The sequence below is a fragment of the Stegostoma tigrinum genome, chromosome 38, assembly GCF_030684315.1.
Source record: "Stegostoma tigrinum isolate sSteTig4 chromosome 38, sSteTig4.hap1, whole genome shotgun sequence".
In the NCBI taxonomy this organism is placed as follows: domain Eukaryota; kingdom Metazoa; phylum Chordata; class Chondrichthyes; order Orectolobiformes; family Stegostomatidae; genus Stegostoma; species Stegostoma tigrinum.
Genome location: NC_081391.1, coordinates 26,799,713 through 26,822,043, shown reverse-complemented (window position 1 = coordinate 26,822,043; position 22,331 = coordinate 26,799,713). Strand labels below are relative to the sequence as shown.

The 22,331-nt window shown below is 50.1% G+C and overlaps 1 protein-coding gene across 4 annotated transcripts in view; it reads left to right on the top strand.

Moving 5' to 3' along the window:
- The window catches only part of LOC125447045 (tubby protein-like), a 60,159-nt gene that overhangs the window by 5,052 nt on the left and 32,776 nt on the right, over positions 1 to 22,331 (top strand). For 2 of the 4 annotated variants that reach the window (XM_059640651.1, XM_059640650.1), the window contains exons 1-7: positions 3,029 to 3,171; positions 7,557 to 7,598; positions 7,790 to 7,841; positions 9,361 to 9,511; positions 10,072 to 10,218; positions 20,890 to 21,006; positions 21,847 to 21,960. In XM_059640651.1, the coding sequence (XP_059496634.1) occupies positions 3,113 to 3,171; positions 7,557 to 7,598; positions 7,790 to 7,841; positions 9,361 to 9,511; positions 10,072 to 10,218; positions 20,890 to 21,006; positions 21,847 to 21,960 (682 nt within the window). In that variant the 5' untranslated portion in view covers positions 3,029 to 3,112. Of the gene's footprint in view, positions 1 to 3,028; positions 3,172 to 7,556; positions 7,599 to 7,789; positions 7,842 to 9,360; positions 9,512 to 10,071; positions 10,219 to 20,889; positions 21,007 to 21,846; positions 21,961 to 22,331 lie in introns of those variants that run through there. The other 2 variants (XM_059640648.1, XM_059640649.1) reach the window with 2 other exon arrangements.

Genomic DNA, 22,331 nt, shown 5'->3' with positions numbered 1-22,331 from the left:
GTGTGTGTGGGATGGTGGTGTGTGTGTGTGTGGGATGGTGGTGTGTGTGTGTGTGGGATGGTGGTGTGTGTGGGTGTGGGATGGTGGTGTGTGTGGGTGTGGGATGGTGGTGTGTGTGGGTGTGGGATGGTGGTGTGTGTGGGATGGTGGTGTGTGTGGGATGGTGGTGGGTGTGGGATGGTGGTGTGTGTGGGTGTGGGATGGTGGTGTGTGTGGGTGTGGGATGGTGGTGTGTGTGGGTGTGGGATGGTGGTGTGTGTGGGTGTGGGATGGTGGTGTGTGTGGGTGTGGGATGGTGGTGTGTGTGGGATGGTGGTGTGTGTGGGTGTGGGATGGTGGTGTGTGTGGCGGTGGGATGGGGAGGGGACTGTGTGTGGGTGTGGGATGGTGGTGTGTGTGGGTGTGGGATGGTGGGGTGTGTGGTGGTGGGATGGGGAGGTGGGTGTGGGATGGTGGTGTGTGGGTGTGGGATGGTGGGGGTGTGGGATGGTGGGGGTGTGGGATGGTGGGTGTGTGGGTGTGGGATGGGTGTGGGTGTGGGATGGTGGTGGGTGTGGGTGTGGGATGGTGGTGGGTGTGGGATGGTGGTGGGTGTGGGTGTGGGATGGTGGTGGGTGTGGGTGTGGGATGGTGGTGGGTGTGGGATGGTGGTGGGTGTGGGTGTGGGATGGTGGTGGGTGTGGGATGGTGGTGTGTGTGGGTGTGGGATGGTGGTGGGTGTGGGATGGTGGTGTGTGTGGGTGTGGGATGGTGGTGGGTGTGGGATGGTGGTGTGTGTGGGTGTGGGATGGTGGTGGGTGTGGGATGGTGGTGGGTGTGGGATGGTGGTGTGTGTGGGTGTGGGATGGTGGTGTGTGTGGGATGGTGGTGTGTGTGGGATGGTGGTGTGTGTGGGATGGTGGTGTGTGTGGGATGGTGGTGTGTGTGGGATGGTGGTGTGTGTGGGTGTGGGATGGTGGTGTGTGTGGGATGGTGGTGTGTGTGGGTGTGGGATGGTGGTGGGTGTGGGATGGTGGTGGGTGTGGGATGGTGGTGTGTGTGGGATGGTGGTGTGTGTGGGTGTGGGATGGTGGTGTGTGTGGGATGGTGGTGTGTGTGGGTGTGGGATGGTGGTGTGTGTGGGATGGTGGTGTGTGTGGGTGTGGGATGGTGGTGTGTGTGGGATGGTGGTGTGTGTGGGTGTGGGATGGTGGGTGTGGGATGGTGGTGTGTGTGGGTGTGGGATGGTGGTGTGTGTGGGTGTGGGATGGTGGTGTGTGTGGGAGTCGGATGGTGGTGTGTGTGGGATGGTGGTGTGTGTGGGATGGTGGTGTGTGTGGGTGTGGGATGGTGGGTGTGTGGCGGTGGGATGGGGAGGGGACTGTGTGTGGGTGTGGGATGGTGGTGTGTGTGGGTGTGGGATGGTGGTGTGTGTGGTGGTGGGATGGGGAGGTGGGTGTGGGATGGTGGTGTGTGTGGGATGGTGGTGTGTGTGGGTGTGGGATGGTGGTGTGTGTGGGAGTCGGATGGTGGTGTGTGTGGGATGGTGGTGTGTGTGGGATGGTGGTGTGTGTGGGTGTGGGATGGTGGGTGTGTGGCGGTGGGATGGGGAGGGGACTGTGTGTGGGTGTGGGATGGTGGTGTGTGTGGGTGTGGGATGGTGGTGTGTGTGGTGGTGGGATGGGGAGGTGGGTGTGGGATGGTGGTGTGTGTGGGAGTGGGATGGTGGTGTGTGTGGGATGGTGGTGTGTGTGGGTGTGGGATGGTGGGTGTGTGGCGGTGGGATGGGGAGGGGACTGTGTGTGGGTGTGGGATGGTGGGGTGTGTGGGTGTGGGATGGTGCGGGGACTGTGTGTGGGTGTGGGATGGGGAGGGGACTGTGTGTGGGTGTGGGATGGTGGGTGAGTGTGGGTGTGGGATGGTGGGTGTGTGGCGGTGGGATGGGGAGGGGACTGTGTGTGGGTGTGGGATGGTGGGGTGTGTGGGTGTGGGATGGTGGGGTGTGTGGTGGTGGGATGGGGAGGTGGGTGTGGGATGGTGGTGTGTGTGGGTGTGGGATGGTGGGTGTGTGGGTGTGGGATGGTGGTGTGTGGGATGGTGAGGTGTGTGGGTGTGGGATGGTGGGGTGTGTGGGTGTGGGATGGGGAAGTGGGTGTGGGATGGTGGGGTGTGTGGGTGTGGGATGGGGAAGTGGGTGTGGGATGGTGGGGTGTGTGGGTGTGGGGTGGGGAGGGGGCTGTGTGTGGGTGTGGGATGGTGGTGTGTGTGGGTGTGGGATGGTGGTGGGTGTGGGATGGTGGTGTGTGTGTGTGTGGGATGGTGGGGTGTGTGGGGGTGGGATGGTGGTGTGTGTGGGTGTGGGATGGTGGTGTGTGTGTGTGTGGGATGGTGGGGTGTGTGGGGGTGGGATGGGGAGGGGGCTGTGTGTGTGTGTGGGATGGTGGGGTGTGTGGGGGTGGGATGGGGAGGGGGCTGTGTGTGGGTGTGGGATGGTGGTGTGTGTGGGTGTGGGATGGTGGGTGTGTGTGGGTGTGGGATGGTGGTGTGTGTGTGTGTGGGATGGTGGGGTGTGTGGGGGTGGGATGGGGAGGGGGCTGTGTGTGTGTGTGGGATGGTGGGGTGTGTGGGGGTGGGATGGGGAGGGGGCTGTGTGTGGGTGTGGGATGGTGGTGTGTGTGGGTGTGGGATGGTGGGTGTGTGTGGGTGTGGGATGGTGGTGTGTGTGTGTGTGGGATGGTGGGGTGTGTGGGGGTGGGATGGGGAGGGGGCTGTGTGTGGGTGTGGGATGGTGGGTGTGTGTTGGTGGGACGGGGAGGGGACTGTGTGTGGGTGTGGGGTGTGTGGCGTTGGGATGGGGAGGGGGCTGTGTGTGGGATGGTGGGGTGGTGGGTGTGCGATGGGGAGGGGCTGGGTGTGGGATGGTGGGTGTGCGATGGGGAGGGGGCTGTGTGTCGGGTGGCGGTGCTGTCCCCGCGGGAAGCGGATTGCGTTCGGTTTTGGATGTCAGCATTTCCGGGGATTAGACTAGATTCCTGAGCAGCTCCTTCCATACTCCCTCCCCCGCTCCCCCCTAAGCCTTCAGCCTGTCCGTGCGGCCCGAGCCGGAGCTGGAGGAATCGGGGCGAGAGGGTCGATGCTGCCGGGATTTAGGAACGGATCCCGCCGGAAGGTGCAGTTTCCCGTCCATATGCGGTGAGAGTGGGATAGGGATTGGGGGGGGGGGGGGGTGGTGATTGTTAAATACTTGGTCTAACTCCTGACGGACTCTACCCCAACCGGGTGTACCCACCAAACCGAGCCCACTGGCTGGTACCTTCCGTCCTGCAGCACGCACCCAACCTCACAACTCCCCTTTCCCCGGGGGTTCAGGGACTGTGATGCTGGTGTTTTAAATCACTGACTACACCAACAGCAGCGGTGTGTCCTGTCCGATTTAAAGTGCCAGAACAGTCTCCGAGATTCACAGAATCCCTACAGTGTGGAACCAGGCCATTCGGCCCAACGAATCCCCACCTACCTTCCGAAGAGCGTCCCACCCAGACGCACTCTCTCCTTCCCCAGGCCACCTAACCGGTGCGCTGCTGGGCTGTGGGAGGAAATCGGAGCACCCGGAGAAAGCCCACACAGACGCGGGGAGAAAGTGGCCCGAGGCTGGAATCGAACCTGGGCTCCCGGAGCTGTGAGGCAGCAATGTACTGACACTGTCAGGAGTGCGGGCTCCTCCTTAACGTAAAAATGGTAAAAGCCTTAATCGGACTCGACACCTTCACTCTTTCTCACACCACAGATGCTGCCAGAACTTTCTGCTTCTGCTACTGAGCCAGGATGAGCGGCTCGCACCGGGCTGCTTACTGGACGGGCTCACTGGGTGGTATTTGCAGTGACAGTGAAAGGGGCTTTGAAAGCTTGAGGCCGGAGGCTGTCGCACTTATGATTCTTGCAGCAGCTTCTCTTTGGGTTACCATCCCGCGAGTTAACAGCTGCTGCAAGATTTAATCTGCTTTCAGCTGCCTGCTCCAATCCATCAGCCTAACAGTGAGAGAGAGAGAGGTTCCTGACCTGGGCGACCTTTCCCCTGGGCAGAGACAGTAGGAACTGCAGATGCTGGAGAATCCGAGATAACACGGTGTAGAAAGAGAGAAGGGTCTAGTCCTGAAACATCAGCCTTTCCTGCTTCTCTGATGCTGCTTGGCCTGCTGTGTTCACCCAGCTCCACGCCTTGTTTTCCCCTGCACAGGCTGCTGTGGCTCTCGCAGCTGCTCTGATCGACCATCCAACTTCAAAACCTGCGCCTTCGAAGGTGCTGGAGCTCCTCCAGCAGCCGCTGAACTCTATCAAAAGAATGATAGGAAAATAACACAGCTTTTACCATCCGGTCCTGTAGTACCATTCCGTCCTGGCGCTGCCTCTGCTCGCTCTCACTGTGCTTCCCACACCCTCCACTGCGCGTTCACAAATTGTCACCAATGAAATATCGCCTTTAGCCTTGCCTCTAACCTTAGTTACCAGGGACTGACTCCGTCCCTTCTCCAGCTCAGAGGTGATGAGCTGCAGCCTGAGCTTCAAAAACTGCCACACACTTGGGAGGGGCAGAGTTGCGCGGACGCTGTGTTTCACCCCTTAGATTAACTGCCTTGAGTTGGGTCATTGGACAGGGACAGGAGGGTGTGGCTATCAGCGAGGCCGTTCCAGGGATCCTGAAGATAGTGCTGAAGGAACCTCAGCCCTTGAGCGTGTCTGTGATAGAGGGAACTGCAGATGCTGGAGAATCCAAGATAACAAAATGTGAGCTGGATGAACACAGCAGGCCAAGAAGCGTCTCAGGAGCACAAAAGCTGACGTTTCGGGCCTTGGCCCTTCGTCAGAGACCTTGCTTGGCCTGCTGTGTTCATCCAGCTTCACACTTTGTTACCTTGAGCGTGTCCAACAGGTTTGAGATTCTTGCTCCCTGTGTGGGTAAGCACTGGGGCTGCAGGAAGGATGAACAAAGTGACCATAGGAATGTGGGTCAGGGAGCCATTCTAGAAGGGAGTGGGAGAAAAGAGGTGTAGTTGTGATCAGGGACAGTAATGTCAGGGGAATAGTCACTGTTCTCTGTGGCCAGGATTGATGTTGCTTACCTGGTACCCAGGTTCAGGATATCAAGACTGAAATAACAAGGTGTGGAGCTGGAGAAACACAGCAGTCCAGGCAGCATCAGAAGAGCAGGCAAGTTGATGTTTGGGTCGGGACCTGCCCCTCTGATGCTGCCTGGACTGCTGTGTTCATCCTGCTCCACACTGTGTTATCGCAGACTCCAGCATCGGCAGTTCTTAGTTTCTCTATCTAGACCGAAAGGTCTGTTTCCGTGCTGTATCATTCTATGACTCTACCTCATCTGGGCTGCAGAGGAATTTGGAGTGGGAGGGGAAAGAACAAATTGTCATGGTCCGTGTAGTTACCAATGATACAAGTAGAAAGCGGAAAGACGTTCTCCCCAGGGAATATGAGCTGCTAGGGGCTAAATTTTCAAAGAAAAATGAAAAAGGCAATAGTGTCTGAATTACTACCTGAGGCAGAAGCAAATAGATAAAGAGAAACTAAAGGCAGTAGTTATAAAGAAGAATAATTGGAATGGGAGATAAGAATCTCTTCAAAAACAAAATGATATGAAGGCATATTCTGTTTATCGGAATATTGTATTCAGAGTATCTGAATATTTGTACCTGTCGGTTTCACATAAAGTGTAGCCTTTTTTCTCTGAATATATCAGTCGGCCATAAAAGTGCTGTCTAACTTAATTTCATTTGTATTGACCCTATGAATAATATCTTTAACTACTCATTGGCATTCCACCTGAAGATTTTTCTATCTTTAGGGAATATTGAAATTATATTCCTTCTTAAAAAAAACCTCTCTCTTGCCTTTTAGATATCTAGGGAATGGATAGAGGATTGGCTGACTGGCAGAAGGCAGAGAGTGGGGGTAAAGGGGTCTTTTCCAGGATGCCATTCGGTGACTAGTGGAGTTCTGCAGGGATTCATGTTGGGACCACAGCTATCTGCATTTTACATTAACGATCTGGATGAAGGAACTGAGAGAATTGTTGCTAGGTTTGCTGATGACACAGCGATAGGAGGAAGAACAGGTAGTGCAAAGGATTTGGACAGGCTATGAAAGTGGGCAGAGAAATGGTAGATGGGAAAGTGTGAGATTATGCTCTTTGGGAGGAAGAGTAGAGGCATAGACTATTTTCAAAATGGGGAAAGGTTTTGGAAATCTGAAGCACAGAGGCATTTGGGAATCCTAGTCCTGGATTCTCTTAAGGTTAACAGGCAGGTTCATTTGGCAGTTAGGAGGACTTCGTGAAAGATATTTCACTTTGAGCTAATCTGTCAATCATATAAAATCTCTCTCAGGAAGCCTGCATTTTCAGAATCTTCTATCTCTACCCTGCCTCAGTTCATTGACTGCTATAATTTTCACCCATTGTCATTAATGCCTCCACACTCGACTATTGTCCTGACCGAGCCAAGATTGATTACCCTCTCGAAATTTCAGCGTTTCTGTAATCCTGCGACCAATTCGTTCCCCTCACCTACCACCCCTGTGCTCACTAACATCGACCTTTTAGCCAATTCTCTCCCCTCTGTTTTCAAACCCCTGCATGTTCCTGTGCCTGGAAACACCTCTGAGCCTTTGCACCTTCACAACCTGGAGTTTAATTATTGGCCGATGGTCATCCTTTCTGTAGCAGCTTGGGCCTAAACCTCTCCTCCCCCTTCCCCTATAATAAAATATGAGGCTGGATGAACACAGCAGGCCCAGCAGCATCTCAGGAGCACAAAAGCTGACGTTTCGGGCCTAGACCCTTCATCAGAGAGGATTCTCCAGCATCTGCAGTTCCCATTATCACTCCCCCTTCCCCTGCCTGCTCCTGCAAGCGGCTCCTTAAAACCTATCACCGTGATTTTAGTCACCTTCCTGAAATTGAATATTGCTCAGAGGCTGATTTATGTGGTGATTTATGCTTTAGTGAAAGTGCTTCAGGACATTAACTGTGTAAATGTTCCATCTAAATGCAAATTCTTATTGGCATACCCTTGGTTTTCATGGGCTTTTGTGCCAGCTGAAGCGGCAGTAACCATGGTAACCCTCCGACACAGGAGGGTCGCAATCAAGGCAAAAGTTTGAATGAGCTGTGGGATTTTTTTTTAGTTCATTTTGTGAGACGCGGGCGTTGCTGGCCGGGCAGCATTCATTGCCCTATCCCTAGGTGCCCCTTGAGAAGGTGGAGGTGAGCTTCATCCTTGAAACGCTGCAGTCCACCCACAATGTCTTCAGGGAGGGAATTCCAGGATTGTGACCCAGCGACAGTGAAGGAGCAGCGATCTATTCCCAAATCAGGACGGCGAGGAGCTTTGAGGGGATCTGGCAGGGGGGTGGTGTTCCCACGTTTTGCCCCACTCACAGGATCTTTACCCACTCACTGTTCAGTTTAATTGACCATCAATATTCATTGTATATTCAGAACAGTTGTTTACACTATATTTATTGCATATTAATTTAACTGTATTCTTTCTCCCTCTGGGTTCCAGGACTGAGAATTCTTCCGTTTATTCCACGACACTCCCAGGGAGGTAAAGCATCATTTTCATCTTTCGCTTTTCGCTAGAGCTCACGGCGCAGGCCGGAGCTGCCAATGGCAGGGTCAGGGTGGGGATGAGGGAGGGGGTGGTGGGGAAGGGTCTCGAACTGCCTGCAGGGCTGGCTCAGAGACTCCGCCTGTAGAATGTGCACTGACAGCCCGTGTTTCTGCCCCAACCCGCAGTGTGATGGATGAAGATGGCCAGAACCTGCGCCGTCAGAAACTCGACAATCAGGTAGGAGCCTGACGATGGCTGAATGCCGGCTTACCCTCACTGTAACCTTTAGCATTCGTTTACCAGCTCTACAGCTCTCCAGGTGATGGGACAATACTTGGGAGGTTGAGGTCAATGTATAAAATGTAGAGCGAGCTTTACTCTCTATCTAACCGCGTGCTGTCCCTGTCCCGGGAGTGTTTGATGGGGACACTGTAAAGTCTTAGAGTTGCATAGCATGGAAACAGCCCTTCTGGTCCAACCCCTCCGTGCCGACCAGATATCATAAATTAATTTAGTCCCATTCACCAGCTTTTGGCCCACATCCCTCTCAACCCTTCCTATCCATGTCCCCACCCAGGTGCCTTTTAAATGCTGTAATTGTACCAGCTCCCACCACTTCCTCTGGCAGCTCATTCCATACTCACACCACCCTCTGGGTGAAAAAGTTACCCCTCAGGTCCCTTTTAAATCTTCCCTTTCTCACTTTAAACCAATGCCCCTCTAGTTTTGGACTCCCCCTCCCTGGGGGAAAAGACCTTGTCTATTCACCCTATCCATGCCCCTCATGGTTTTATAAACCCGTATAAAGTCACCCCTCAGCCTTCGATGCTCCAGGGAAAATAGCCCCGGCCTATCCAGCCTCTCCCTGTAGCTCAAACCCTCCAACCCTGGCAACATCCTTGGAAACTTTCCTGCACCCTTTATACTTCCACAACATTTACACAAAGTGTGATAAGGGCACTTTTCAAGATTTATTTCCCCACGTTCTTCATCTCTCATACCGTTCTTCACAGTAAGCACTACACAAAATACTCATTTAATATTTCCCCCATCTCTTGCGATTCCACACATAGACGACCTTGCTGATCTTTAAGGGGCCCGATTCTCTCCCTAGTTACTCTTTTGTCATGAATTTATAAAATCCCTTTGGATTCTCCTTAGCTCTATTTGCCAAAGTTATCTCATGTCCCCTTTCTGCCCTCCTGATTTTCCTCTTAAGTGTAACCCTATCGCTTTTGTACTCATCTAACGATTCACTTGATCTCTGCTGTCTATCCCTGACGTATGTTTCCTTCTTTTTCTTGACCAAAACCTCAATTTCTCTGGTCATCCAGCATTTTCTACACCTACCAGCCTTGCCCTTCACCCCAGCAGGAATGTAATGTCTCTGGTTTCTTGTTATATCATTTTTGAAGGCTTCTCATTTTCTAGCCATCCCTTTGCCTGCAAACATTTCTCCCCCAGCCGACTTCTGAAAATTCTTGCCTAATACCGTAAAAATTGGCCTGCTCTAAATTACAACTTTAACTTTTAGATCTTGTCTATACTTTCCCATCACTATTTTAAAACTGATAGAATTATGGTGCAGATGGAGCTTTACCCCATATTTAACCCTGTGCTGTCCCTGTCCTGGGAGTGTTTGGGGACAGTGTTCAAGGAACTTTACTCTGTATCTAACCCTATTTTGTAGGGGTGAGTGAGAATTGAGAGTATTTGCTTCTGGAGACAGGATAATTATTTGTTTTCTTACTCCCAGTGGAATCTGCTCAAACAGAAGCAGAGACGGAAACGGCAGGACATCCTGATGGTCCAGGCAAACCCAGATGCGAAGGTGATGCCCAGGCAGCCACGGAAAGCTGATGAGCAGGCGTCCCTCTTCAAAACACACAGCATCAACGTGCTGTCAGGTATCTGTCCCAATATCTGACTGATATTTCCAGGATTGTGGAAAGCTGCGTCTGCGTAGAGCAGCCACACTCCAAGATTATTTCAGATCGCTTAGGATATAAGATAAATCTGTTGGATGCTTCGAGGCTTCAGTGAGAGAGTCAGGGAAATGAATCAAGCGATAGGATTTGATGGGGGAGGAAGCTTAGTCATTGAAGGGATTGCAAGCAGATTAGTGAAGTAAATTAGGAAGGTCTTATTTAGGGGAGAGTCAGGGGCTTAAGAACACGCTGTAATTATTGTGGTAATTTATAATTACTGGAATGATTTACCTGGAAAACTGTGACTCAGAAACTGGGATCATTGAGGGAATTGGGAAATAGTTGGCTTTAAAGTCAGATTGATGCGGTTTTGGCTACTCCTGTTCTGGGATCTCACAGCCTGGAACTGAACACCTGACTGTGTGATTAACAGACAGAGAGCGAGAAAACCAGGCAGAAACAGTGGGGGGGATACTGCATGTGATTGTGCTTCTCTCTGACACTTCTCCTTTTCTCTGCCTCCAACCTTCCTCATGAAGACTTCTCCTGCAAGATTCCAGCAGAGGAGATAGCCATCTCTCATCTCCAGTTAGAGTCCCTCGACAATGGGGACAGTTCATTTGTCGACAGAGATATTCGTGAAGTGGCTAAAATCAACAAGGAACCAACATGGGATCTGGGAAAAGGTAATGGAGGAGGGAGATGGTGCAATTGGGTCACGTTATCGAGAGTCAAGGTACAATGGGGGGAGGTGATGGCAATAATATGACTGGCCTAGTAATCCAGAGTAATCCAGAGCTCCCAGGGATAAGGGCACAATAAGGGCTCAGCAAGGTGAGGGCCCACAGTATTCGAGGTGAGCTCCTGGCATGCATTGAGGATTGGCTGTCTGACAGAATGCAGAGTGTTGGGATAAAAGGCTCTTTCTCGGAATGGCAACTGGTGACAAGTGGTGTCCCACAGGGTTCAGTGTTGGGGCCACAGCTGTTCACCTTATACATTAGTGATCTGGATGAAGGGACTGGGGGCATTCTGGCGAAGTTTGCTGATGATACGAAGATAGGTGGGCAGGCAGGTAGTACTGAGGAGGTGGGGAGGCTGCAGAAAGATTTAGACAGTTTAGGAGAGTGGTCCAGGAAATGGCTGATGAAATTCAATGTGAGCAAATGTGAAGTTTTACACTTTGGAAAAAAGAATACAGGCATGGACTATTTTCTAAATGGTGAGAAAATTCACAAATCAGAAGTACAAAGAGATCTGGGAGTGTTGGTCCAGGATTCTCTAAAGGTTAACTTGCAGGTAGAGTCCGTAATTACGAAAGTGAATGTAATGTTGTCGTTTATCTCAAGAGGGTTGGAATATAAAAGCAGCGATGTGCTTCTGAGGCTTTATAAAGCTCTAGTTAGGCCCCATTTAGAATACTGTGTCCAATTTTGGGCCCCACACCTCAGGAAGGACATACTGGCGCTGGAGCATGTCCAGCGGAGATTCACACAGATGATCCCTGGAATGGTAGTATTAACATATGATGAACGGCTAAGGATCCTGGCATTGTACTCATTAGAGTTTAGAAGGTTGAGGGGGAGATCTAATAGAAACTTACAAGATAATGTATGGTTTAGAAGGGGTGGATGCTGGGAAGTTGTTTCCGTTAGGCGGGGAGACTAGGACCCGTGGGCACAGCCTTAAAATTAGAGGGGGTAAATTTAAAACTGAAATGAGACGACATTTCTTCAGCCAGAGAGTAGTGGGCTTGTGGAATTCATTGCCGCAGAGTGCAGTGGAGGCCGGGACGTTGGGTGCCTTCAAGGCAGAGATCGACAAATTCTTGATCTCAAAAGGAATCAAGGACTACGGGGAGAGTGCAGGGAAGTGGAGTTGAAATGCCCATCAGCCATGATTTAAATGGTGGAGTGGACTTGATGGGCCAAATGGCCTTACTTCCACTCCTATGTCTTATGGTCCAAATTCCACATACAGCTGGTGAAATTTGAATTATTAAAATCAAGAGTTAAAAATGAGTCTATGGTGACCTTTAGTTGTTTTAAAAATCCAAAATGAAAACAGAAATTGCTGGAAAAGTTCAGCAGGTCTGGCAACACCTGTGGAGGAAATATCAGAGTTAAATTATGGGTCAAGTGACCCTTCCACAGAATCCACCTCATTTGCACTGAATGGTCAAAATATAAGCATTGTTACTTGTGGATTTGGATTCCAAAGTACAGAAAAATGTATCTCAGCTTCAGGTCTGTGAAAGTTTGACTCTTTTAAAGAGCTCATAAAGTCAGTTTGAACTTCGATTTAACAAAGTATAGCATTTCCAGGAAATCATGTGACTTCAGATAAATGAAGAGCCAGTCACTTGGAGAACTAATTGCTTGGTTATCTGTTGATTTGAATTTTACCTCCCAGCGAGAGAAAGGGAGAGAGAAGGGCTCCCAGAAACAGGTTCATTCAGAGAGAAGGGGCTCTTAACAGCAGAGATGTTGTTATTAGAAATCATAATAATCAGGGCTGGAGCATAAAGGTCTCAGTTACTTAGAAGAAAGCTCCAATCACAAGGCTGTAGAGGTGTCAGAGACGAAGAGATCCTGCAAAGCAGGTGAAGACATAAGGAATCCATCTGAAGTAGCAAGTCAGCTGAGTTAGCAGCTTGTCTAAAGGTCTCAGAATGAAACATTAAGTATAAAAGAAGCATCAGGTGAGTGCAGACATTTGCTGAATCGAACCTAATAACGGCCAAGGCAGCTGAGTGAGTAGAGACGAGGATGATGCTTCGTTGAGGTTTGAAAATTGATAGAGGTTATTGCTGTGCGTGAAGGACTGAGTCTGTCTTTCTGATATTTGTAATAAGACCATTTCAAATTGTTCTTGTATAGTGTAGTATAGCTTTTTTTTTTGTTTTGTGTAATAAACTTTTATGTTCTTCTGTTAGAAGTACATTGACAGCCTCTTGTGATTATGTTCAGTGACTGACCTCCACAGTAAACAAATAGGCAAATGTAAAATAATGCTCTATTGATCCAAATTTTACTCTGAGATCTGACTTGTCTAGTACTACTATCAATTGGGATCATAATCAATTCATTTACGTAATTTAAGACAAAGATCTGCTGTCCTTACCTGGTTTGACCCACGTGACTCCAGACCCACACTGATGTAGATGTGTTTTAACTGCCTTCTGAAATGCCGAGCAAGTCCCACAGTTATGTCATCTATTATTATGTCGAAATAAATCAACAAATTCAGATGGACACCTGGCATCAGCTGAGGTACCAGGAACAGCAACAGCAGAAACGGTCCTGCTGACCCTGAAAAGTCCTCCGCACTAACATCTGAGGGCTAGCACCAAAACTGGGAGAACTGTCTCACAGACTAGTCAAGCAACAGCCTGACAGAATCGTACATTAAAGACAATGTCCCCAACACCACCATCACCATCACCACCCTGGGTATGGCCTGTCTCACCAGCAGGACAGACCCAGCAGAGGGGACCGCACAGTGGGATATAGTTGGGAGGAAGTTTCTCTGGGCTTCAGGTCAAATATGGGCAAGGAAACCTCCTGCTGATGCTCTATGCTCCACCATATTGAATAACACTTGGAGGAAGCAGAGAGGATGGCAAAGGGACCAAATGTACTCTGGGCGGGGGATTTCAATGTCCACCGCCAACAGTGGCTCGATACCAGTGCTACTGATCAAGCTGGTTAGGTCCTAAAGGATAGCTGCTAGACCTGGTCTGCGGCAGGTGGTGAGGGAACCAACAAGAGGGAAAAACATGCTTAACCTCATCCTCACCAATCTGCCAGCTGCATTTACATCTGTCCATGACAGTATCGGTAAGAGTGACCATCGCACAGTCCTTGTGGAGACAAAGTCCTGCCTTCACATTGAGAACAATCTCCACTGTAAGATAACAAAGTGTGGAGCTGGATGAACACAACAGGCCAAGCAGCATTCCAGGGTCACAAAAGCTGACGTTTCGGGCCTAGACCCTTCAACAGAGAGGGGGATGGGGAGAGGGAACCGGAATAAATAGGGAGAGAGGGGGAGGACCGAAGATGGAGAGAAAACAAGATAGGTAGAGAGGAGAGTATAGGTGAGGAAGTAGGGAGGGGATAGGTCAGTCCAGGGGAGAGGGACAGGTCAAGGAGGTGAGATGAGGTGGTAGGTAGGAAATGGAGGTGCGGTTTGAGGTGGGAGGAAGGGATGGGTGAGAGGAAGAACAGGTTAGGGAAGCAGAAACAGGCTGGGCTGGTTGTGTGGTGCAGTTGGGGGGAGGGGAAGAACTGGGCTGGTTTTGGGATGCAGTGGGGGGAGGGGAGAGTTTGAAGCTGGTGAAATCCACATTGATACCATTGGGCTGCAGGGTTCCCAAGCGGAATATGAGTTGCTGTTCCTGCAACCTTCGGGTGGCATCATTGTGGCACTGCAGGAGGCCCATGATGGACATGTCATCTAAAGAATGGGAGGGGGAGTGGAAATGGTTTGCGACTGGGAGGTGCAGTTGTTTATTGCGAACCGAGCGGAGGTGTTCTGCAAAGCGGTCCCCAAGCCTCCGCTTGGTTTCCCCAATGTAGAAGAAGCCACACCGGGTGCAATGGATACAATACACCACATTGGCAGATGTGCAGGTGAACATCTGCTTGATATGGAAGGTCATCCTGGGGCCTGGGATGAGGGTGAGGGAGGAGGTTTGGGGGCAAGTGTAGCACTTCCTGCGGTTGCAGGGGAAGGTGCCGGGTGTGGTGGGGTTGGAGGGCAGTGTGGAGCGGACAAGGGAGTCACGGAGAGAGTGGTCTCTCCGGAAAGCAGACAGGGGTGGGGATGGAAAAATGTCTTGGGTGGTGGGGTCGGATTGTAGATGGCGGAAGTGTTGGAGGATGATGCATTGTATCTGGAGGTTGGTGGGGTGGTATGTGAGAATGAGGGGGATCCTCTGGGGGCGGTTGTGGCGGGAACGGGGTGTGAGGGATGTGTTGCGGGAAATACGGGAGACGCGGTCAAGGGTGTTCTTGACCACTGCAGGGGGAAAGTTGCGGTCCTTGAAGAACGTGGACATCTGGGATATGTGGGAGTGGAATGCCTCATCCTGGGAGCAGATGCGGCGGAAGCGGAGGAATTGGGAATCGGGGATGGAATTTTTGCAGGAGCTTGGGTGGGAGGAGGTGTATTCTAGGTAGCTGTGGGAGTCGGTGGGCTTGAAATGGACATCAGTTACAAGCTGGTTGCCTGAGATGGAGACTGAGAGATCCAGGAAGGTGAGGGATGTATTGGAGATGGCCCAGGTGAACTGAAGGTTGGGGTGGAAGGTGTTGGTGAAGTGGATGAACTGTTCGAGCTCCTCTGGGGAGCAAGAGGCGGCGCCGATACAATCATCAATATAACGGAGGAAGAGGTGGGGTTTGGGGCCTGTGTAGGTGCGGAAGAGGGACTGTTCCACATAACCTACAAAGAGGCCTAACCTTCCCCTGCAACCGCAGGAAATGCTACACTTGGCCCCACACCTCCTCCCTCACCCCTATCCCAGGCCTCAAGATGGCCTTCCACATCAAGCAGATGTTCACCTGCACATCTGCCAATGTGGTATACTGCATCCATTGTACCCGGTGTGGCTTCCTCTACATTGGGGAAACCAAGCGGAGGCTTGGGGACCGCTTTGCAGAACACCTCCGCTCAGTTCGCAACAAACAACTGCACCTCCCAGTCGCAAACCATTTCCACTCCCCCTCCCATTCTTTAGATGACATGTCCATCCTGGGCCTCCTGCAGTGCCATAATGATGCCACCCGAAGGTTGCAGGAACAGCAACTCATCTGAATGTGAGTTTGCTCGCTGAGCTGGAAGGTTTGTTTTCAGATGTTTCGTCACCATTCTAGGTAACATCATCAGTGAGCCTCCGACGAAGTGCTGGTGTTATGTCCCGCTTTTCTATTTATCTGGTTAGGTTTCCTTGGGTTGGTGATGTCATTTCCTGTTCTTTTTCTCAGGGGATGGTAGATTGGCTCCAAATCAATGTGTTTGTTGATGGAGTTCCGGTTGGAATGCCATGCTTCTAGGAATTCTCGTGCGTGTCTCTGTTTGGCTTGTCCTAGGATGGATGTGTTGTCCCAATCAAAGTGGTGTCCTTCCTCATCTGTATGTAAGGATACGAGTGATAGTGGGTCATGTCGTTTTGTGGCCAGTTGATGTTCATGTATCCTGGTGGCTAGCTTTCTGCCAGTTTGTCCAATGTAGTGTTTGTCACAGTTCTTCCAAGGTATTTTGTAGATGACGTTCGTTTTATTTGACTGTATAGGGTCTTTTAAGTTCATTAGCTGCTGTTTTAGTGTGTTGGTGGGTTTGTGGGCTACCCTGATGCCAAGAGGTCCGAGTAGTCTGGCAGTCATTTCGGAAATGTCTTTGATGTAGGGGAGAGTGGTTACGGTTTCTGAGCCCGTTTTGTCTGTTTGTTTGGGTTTATTGCTGAGAAATCGGCAGACTGTGTTCAATCAGCCACCCCAAACTTTGGGTCCGCTATGTGGATGACACCTTTGTCATCACTAAACAACACAAATTAGAGGAAACCTTCAAGACCATCAATAATACCCTTACTGGCATAACATTCACAAAAGAGGAGGAAAACAACAAGAAACTGCCATTCCTAGATGTCACAGTAGAGCGAACAGCCAATGGGGAACTTCAAACCAGCGTCTACAGGAAAACAACACATACGGACCAAATACTGAACTACAGGAGCAACCATCCCAACACTCACAAACGAAGCTGCATTAGAACATTATTCCAATGAGCCACCACACACTGCAGCACAGAGGAACTACGAAGAGCAGAGGAAAATCACCTATTCAGCGTATTCAAAAAGAATGGGTACCCTATGAACACAGTCCGCCGAATCCTCAGCAATAAACCCAAATAAACAGACAAAACGGGCCCAGAAACCGTAACCACTCTCCCCTACATCAAAGACATTTCCGAAATGACTGCCAGACTACTCGGACCTCTTGGCATCAGGGTAGCCCACAAACCCACCAACACACTAAAACAGCAGCTAATGAACTTAAAAGACCCTATACAGACAACAAGTAAAACGAACGTCATCTACAAAATACCTTGCAAGAACTGTGACAAACACTACATTGGACAAACTGGCAGAAAGCTAGACACCAGGATACATGAACATCAACTAGCCACAAAACGACATGACCCACTATCACTCGTATCCTTACGTACAGAAGAGGAAGGACACCACTTTGATTGAGACAACACATCCATCCTGGACAAGCCAAACAGAGACACGCACGAGAATTCCTAGAAGCATGGCATTCCAACTGGAACTCCATCAACAAACACATTGATTTGGAGCCAATCTACCATCCCCTGAGAAAAAGAACAGGGAATGACATCACCAACCCAAGGAAACCTAACCAGATAAATAGAAAGCGGGACATAACACCAGCGCTTCGTCGGAGGCTCACTGATGATGATACCTAGAGTGGTGACGAAACGTCTGAAAACGAACCTTCCAGCTCAGCCAGCAAACTCACATCCAGAACCTCAACCTGAGCTACAAATCCTCTCAAAACTCACTGACAGCAACTCATATTCCGCTTGGGAACCCTGCAGCCCAATGGTATCAATGTGGACTTCACCAGCTTCAAAATCTCCCCTTTCCCCACTGCATCCCAAAACCAGCCCAGTTCGTCCCCTCCACCCACTGCATCCCAAAACCAGTCCAACCTGGCTCTGCCTCCCTAACCTGTTCTTCCTCTCATCCATCCCTTCCTCCCACCCCAAGCCGCACCTCTATTTCCTACCTACTAACCTCATCCCACCTCCTTGACCTGTCCATCTTCCCTGGACTGACCTATCCCCTCCCTACCTCCCCACCTATACTCTCTCCACCTATCTTGTTTTCTCTCCATCTTCGGTCCGCCTCCCCCTCTCTCCCTATTTATTCCAGAACCCTCTCCCCATTCCCCTCTCTGCTGAAGGGTCTAGGCCTGAAACGTAAGCTTTTGTGGTCCTGAGATGCTGCTTGGCCTGCTGTGTTCATCCAGCTCCACACTTTGTTATCTTGGATTCTCCAGCATCTGCAGTTCCCATTATCACTGATACAATCTCCATCATGTTGTGTGACACTCTCACCCTGCTAAATGGGACAGGCTTCACACAGATCTAGCAACTCAACACTGGGCATCCATGAGACGCTGTGGGCCATCAACAGCAGCAGAATCGTACTCCAGCACAATCTGTAACCTCATGGCCCGGCATATCCCCCACTCAATCATTACCATCGAGCCAGGGCATCAACCCTAGTTCAATGCAGAGTGCAGGAGGGCATGCCAGGAGCAGGACCAGGCATACCTGAAGGTGAGCTATCAACCTGGTGAAGCCACCAAACAGGACTACTTGCACGTCAAGCAGCAAAAGCAGCAAGTGATACACAGAGCTAAGCGATCCCACAACCGACGAATCAGATTTAATCCCTGCAGTCCTGCCACATCCAGTGGTGAATGGTAGTGGACAATTAAACAACTCACTGGAGGAGGCGGCTCCACAAATATCCCCATCCTCAATGATGGAAGAGCCAAGCACATCAGTGCAAAAGATAAGAACGAAGCATTTGCAGCAATTTTCAGCCAGAAATTCTGAGTTGATGATCTATCATTTTATGGGATGTGGACATTGCCGGCTATGCCAGCATTTCTTGCCCATCCCTAGTTGCCCCTGAGACGGTGGTGGTGGCGAGCTGCCTGGATCAAATCACAGCAGGAGGATGGCAGCGGTTCAAGAAGGCAGCTCAAGGGCAACTAAGGATGGGCAAGAAATGCTGGCCCAGCCAGTGACACCCACATCCCACAAAATGAATAAAAAGAAAATCTTGGCCTTTTTCAGTGGTCCCCATCGTTGCAGATACTAGGCTTCAATCTTCATTCACTCCATGTGATGTCTTGTAAGGGTTGGAGTTACTGGATACTGCAAAGGCTATGGGCCCTGACAACATTCCAGCAATGAGACTGAAGACTTGTGCTCCAGATCTTGCTGCTCCCCGAGCCAAGCTGTTCCAGTGCAGTTACAATGCTGGTTATCTACCCGACGATGTGGAAAATTGCCCAATTATGTCTTGTACATAAAAAGAGGACATATCCAATCTGGCTAGTTACTGCCCCATTGATCTCCTCTCAATCATCAGTAAAATGATGGAAAGTGTCATCAGTGCAATTGAACAGCACCTGCTCAGAAATAACCTCCTCCGTGACGCCCAGTTTGGGTTCTACAAGGGCCACTCAACTCCTGACCTTGTTACAGCCTTCATTCAAACATGGACAAAAGAGCTGAATTCCAGAAATGAGATGGGAGTGATGGCCCTTCATATCAAGTGTGCATTCGACCGAGTGTGGCATCAAAGAACCCTAGCAAAACTGGAATCAGTGGGTATCAGGGGGAAAACTCTCCAGTGGTTAGAGTCATGCCTGACACGTAGGAAGACAGTCGTGGTTGTTGGAGGTCAGTCCAGGACATCTCTGCAGGAGTTCCTCAGGGTAGCGTCTTCAGCACAACCATCTTCAGCTGCTTCATCAATGACCTTCCCTCCACCAAAAGGTCAGAGGTGGGGATGTTCGCTGATGATTGCACAATGTTCAGCACCATTCAAGACTCTTCAGATACTGAGGCAGTCCATGTTCAAATGCAACAACCCCCAGACAATATTCACGCATATGCTGACAAGTGGCAAGTAACATCTATGGCACACAAATACGAGGCTAAGACCATCCCCAACAAGAGTGAATCTAACCATCACACCTTGCTATGCAATGACATTACCACCACTGAATACCCCAACATCAACTTGTTGGGGGTTACCGTTGACCTGAAACTCAACTGGACTCACCACATAGATACAGTGGCTATAAGAACAGGTCAGAGGATAGGAAAACTGCAGCGAGTAACTCACCTCCTGAAGCCCCAAAGCCTGTCCATCATCTATGGGGCACAAGTCAGGAGTGTGATGGAATACTCCCCACTTGCCTGGATGGGTGCAGCCACAATAACACACAAGAAGCTTGACACCATCCAGGACAAAGCAGCCACTTGATTCGCACCATATCTGCAAGCGTCCACTCTCTCCCCCACCACAGACGCTCAGTAGCAGCAGTGTGTACCATCTACAAGATGCCCTGCAGACAGCACCTTCCAAACACATGACCACTTCCATCTTGAAGGACAAGGCAGCAGATACATGGGAACACAAGCCACTCCAAGTTCCCCTTCAAGCCACTCACCGTCCTGGCTAGAGCTGTTTGTTCCGTTCTCTGGGTCAAAATGCTGGACTTCCCTTCCGGAACATCATGGTGGAGTTGACCTAAACCAAAATTAGCTCCTCGATACCTTGTCAATGGCAAATCAGGAATAGGCAATACATCCTGATGCAACCTTCCACTGAAGAGCAAGAATCAAATGGCAACTGCTTTGTCGAGTTCAACAAGTGCTGCTGAATTAGATGGGATTTAGATGGGTAATTGGTCATTCCCAGGAGATAGTGAGCTGCCTTTCCCTCCATCTGGTTTAACTAGAGTGAAGTTTGCTCATTGAGTGCCATAAGTGTCAGGTTTTTCTTTGAAAGACACTCTGACTGGGCCCAGGACAGGCTGTGACACTAGAGAGCCAGGCATTCCCACAGGCACAGGACCCCTCTCAGGGAACTGGACAGAACTGCTGCAATGATCTGGGAGCTCTGTTGGATCTTGCACTCCATTGGGAGAATGTCAGGCTCTGAGAACAGCTGAATGTGGAAGGAATTAACAATTCTCAGGCTGTCATAGACTCATGGAACCTACAGCTCAGAATAAAAGTCATTCAGTCCATTGAATTGGTGACAGGCAAAAAGCAACCATTTCAATGATCTCATCCCATTTCCCAGCCATTGCCCATCGCCTTGTATTGTTAGTGAATACTCCTTCAATGTGACGAGGGGGTTTCTGCCTCTCTCACCCCTGACAGGCAGCACGTTCCTGATTCCCCACCATCCTCAAGCTGATACTTGAATTTTGACACTGTTGTGTTGCAGTGGTGGTGTCATGACCTCTGGGCCTGGAGGGCTGGGCTCATTTCCCACCTGCTCCCTGATGACATTCCTGAACAGGGAGAGTGGAAAATATCTTTTGCTGGATTCTGGGCACAGATTGAGATGTTCTCCTGGTATGTGAGGGACTCTGTAGGAATAGCAGGAACATTCTAAACAAGGGAAATAGTGGGAATGTTTTTTTCTCTATCTCTCTCACACACAATCCCTCAGCCGAGTTTCATGGTGGCTGTGTGTCCTTCCCTCTTTGCTGACCCAATGCTGCTGTTCACAGATATCCTGGAAGTGGACGTGGAGGAACTGGACGAGAATGGGACAGAAAATCTGACCACTTGCTTAGAACTCAGAGAAACAGCGACAAGGACTGAGAGAGCTCGGAAACTGGGGAAAGGTCAGAGAGCGGCGCAATTAAAAGCAGAAGATTAATTGCAGTGTTTGAGGAGCGATGATGAGTTACTTCCAAAATATAGTTTAATTATTCAGCATAAACCAGTTACTGTTCTTAGTTTTGATTGTGGCCATTTAACTGCGGAATCTGTGACAAAACATTGCGAATTGCGAAAAAATTGAAACCCGATCACAGAACCACCCTGAACTGCTCAAAACTTGGATTTTCAAAAGTTTAGAAGTTAATTTATGAAATTAAAGAGATGGCAAGGATTGATTAACCCTTTCCTTACATTGACGCAGTGAAGCTTGCGTTGAAAATCCAGGACATCACTCGCTGACACTTGTCTGTGAATCTGCAGAGGGAGAGCACCGGGAGGGAACCCGGAATGATTCCCAGCCCCTGGCTGCTGAGTGCTCAATCAGCCCATCTCTCTCTGTCTCTTTCTCTTTGACTCTTGTCAGTTTTTCTCTCTACCCTTCGCCCTTAGTATCTCTCTGTGTGCCAGTCTTCTGCCTCTGTCTGACTCTCTCTCTCGCTGTCTCTCTCTTGCTCTCTGTCTGTCCCTCTGCCTGCCTATCTGTCTCTCTCTCTCGCTTTCAGTCTCTCTCACTTTCTCTCTCTCTCTCACTGTCTGCCTCTCTCTCTCTCTCTCTGCCTCTCTCACTGTCTCGCTCTCCCTCCAGTCTCTCTGTCCCTCTGCCTTTCTATCTGTCTCTCTCTCACTCTCTGCCTGCCTGTCTCTCCCTCACTGTGTTTCTCTCTCTCTGCCTGTCTATCTGTCTCTCTCTCACTCTCTGCCTGTCTCCATTTTTGCTGACGGTAATTTTTCCCTTTGTACAGAAATGTTGGATGCCGATCCGAGAGAGTTCAATCAGGCTGTCAAACTGGAAACTCCTTTGAAGGCGAAATCCCAACCAGAAGCAAATCGAGAGAAAAGGCAGAGACGGAGAGAAGGTGAGAGAACGTTCCTGACGCTTCAGCAGCACGGTCTGTACTGAGTGAGTAATCCACCCTCCAGTCAGATGACAGGATCACGGTCCCTGGAGCCTGACCCACCTTTCAGTAAGATCTGTTTCTGACTTTAACTCCACAATCCAGCTGCAACGCCTGATCTTTCACCCCGTTATCGGTCAAAAGGTCTTTCTCACTTAGCCTGGAAAATATTTCCAAACACGGGGCTTCCCCTGCTCCCTGAGAAAGGGGTTCATCCTTACGTTCACCTTAAACAGGAGATTTCTCACTTCAATTAAATTATACTCAGGGTAGTTGGGGACAACTGCTGTGTCTGTATCTTCCTCTATTTGTGGTGCACTGAGTTTGGAAAA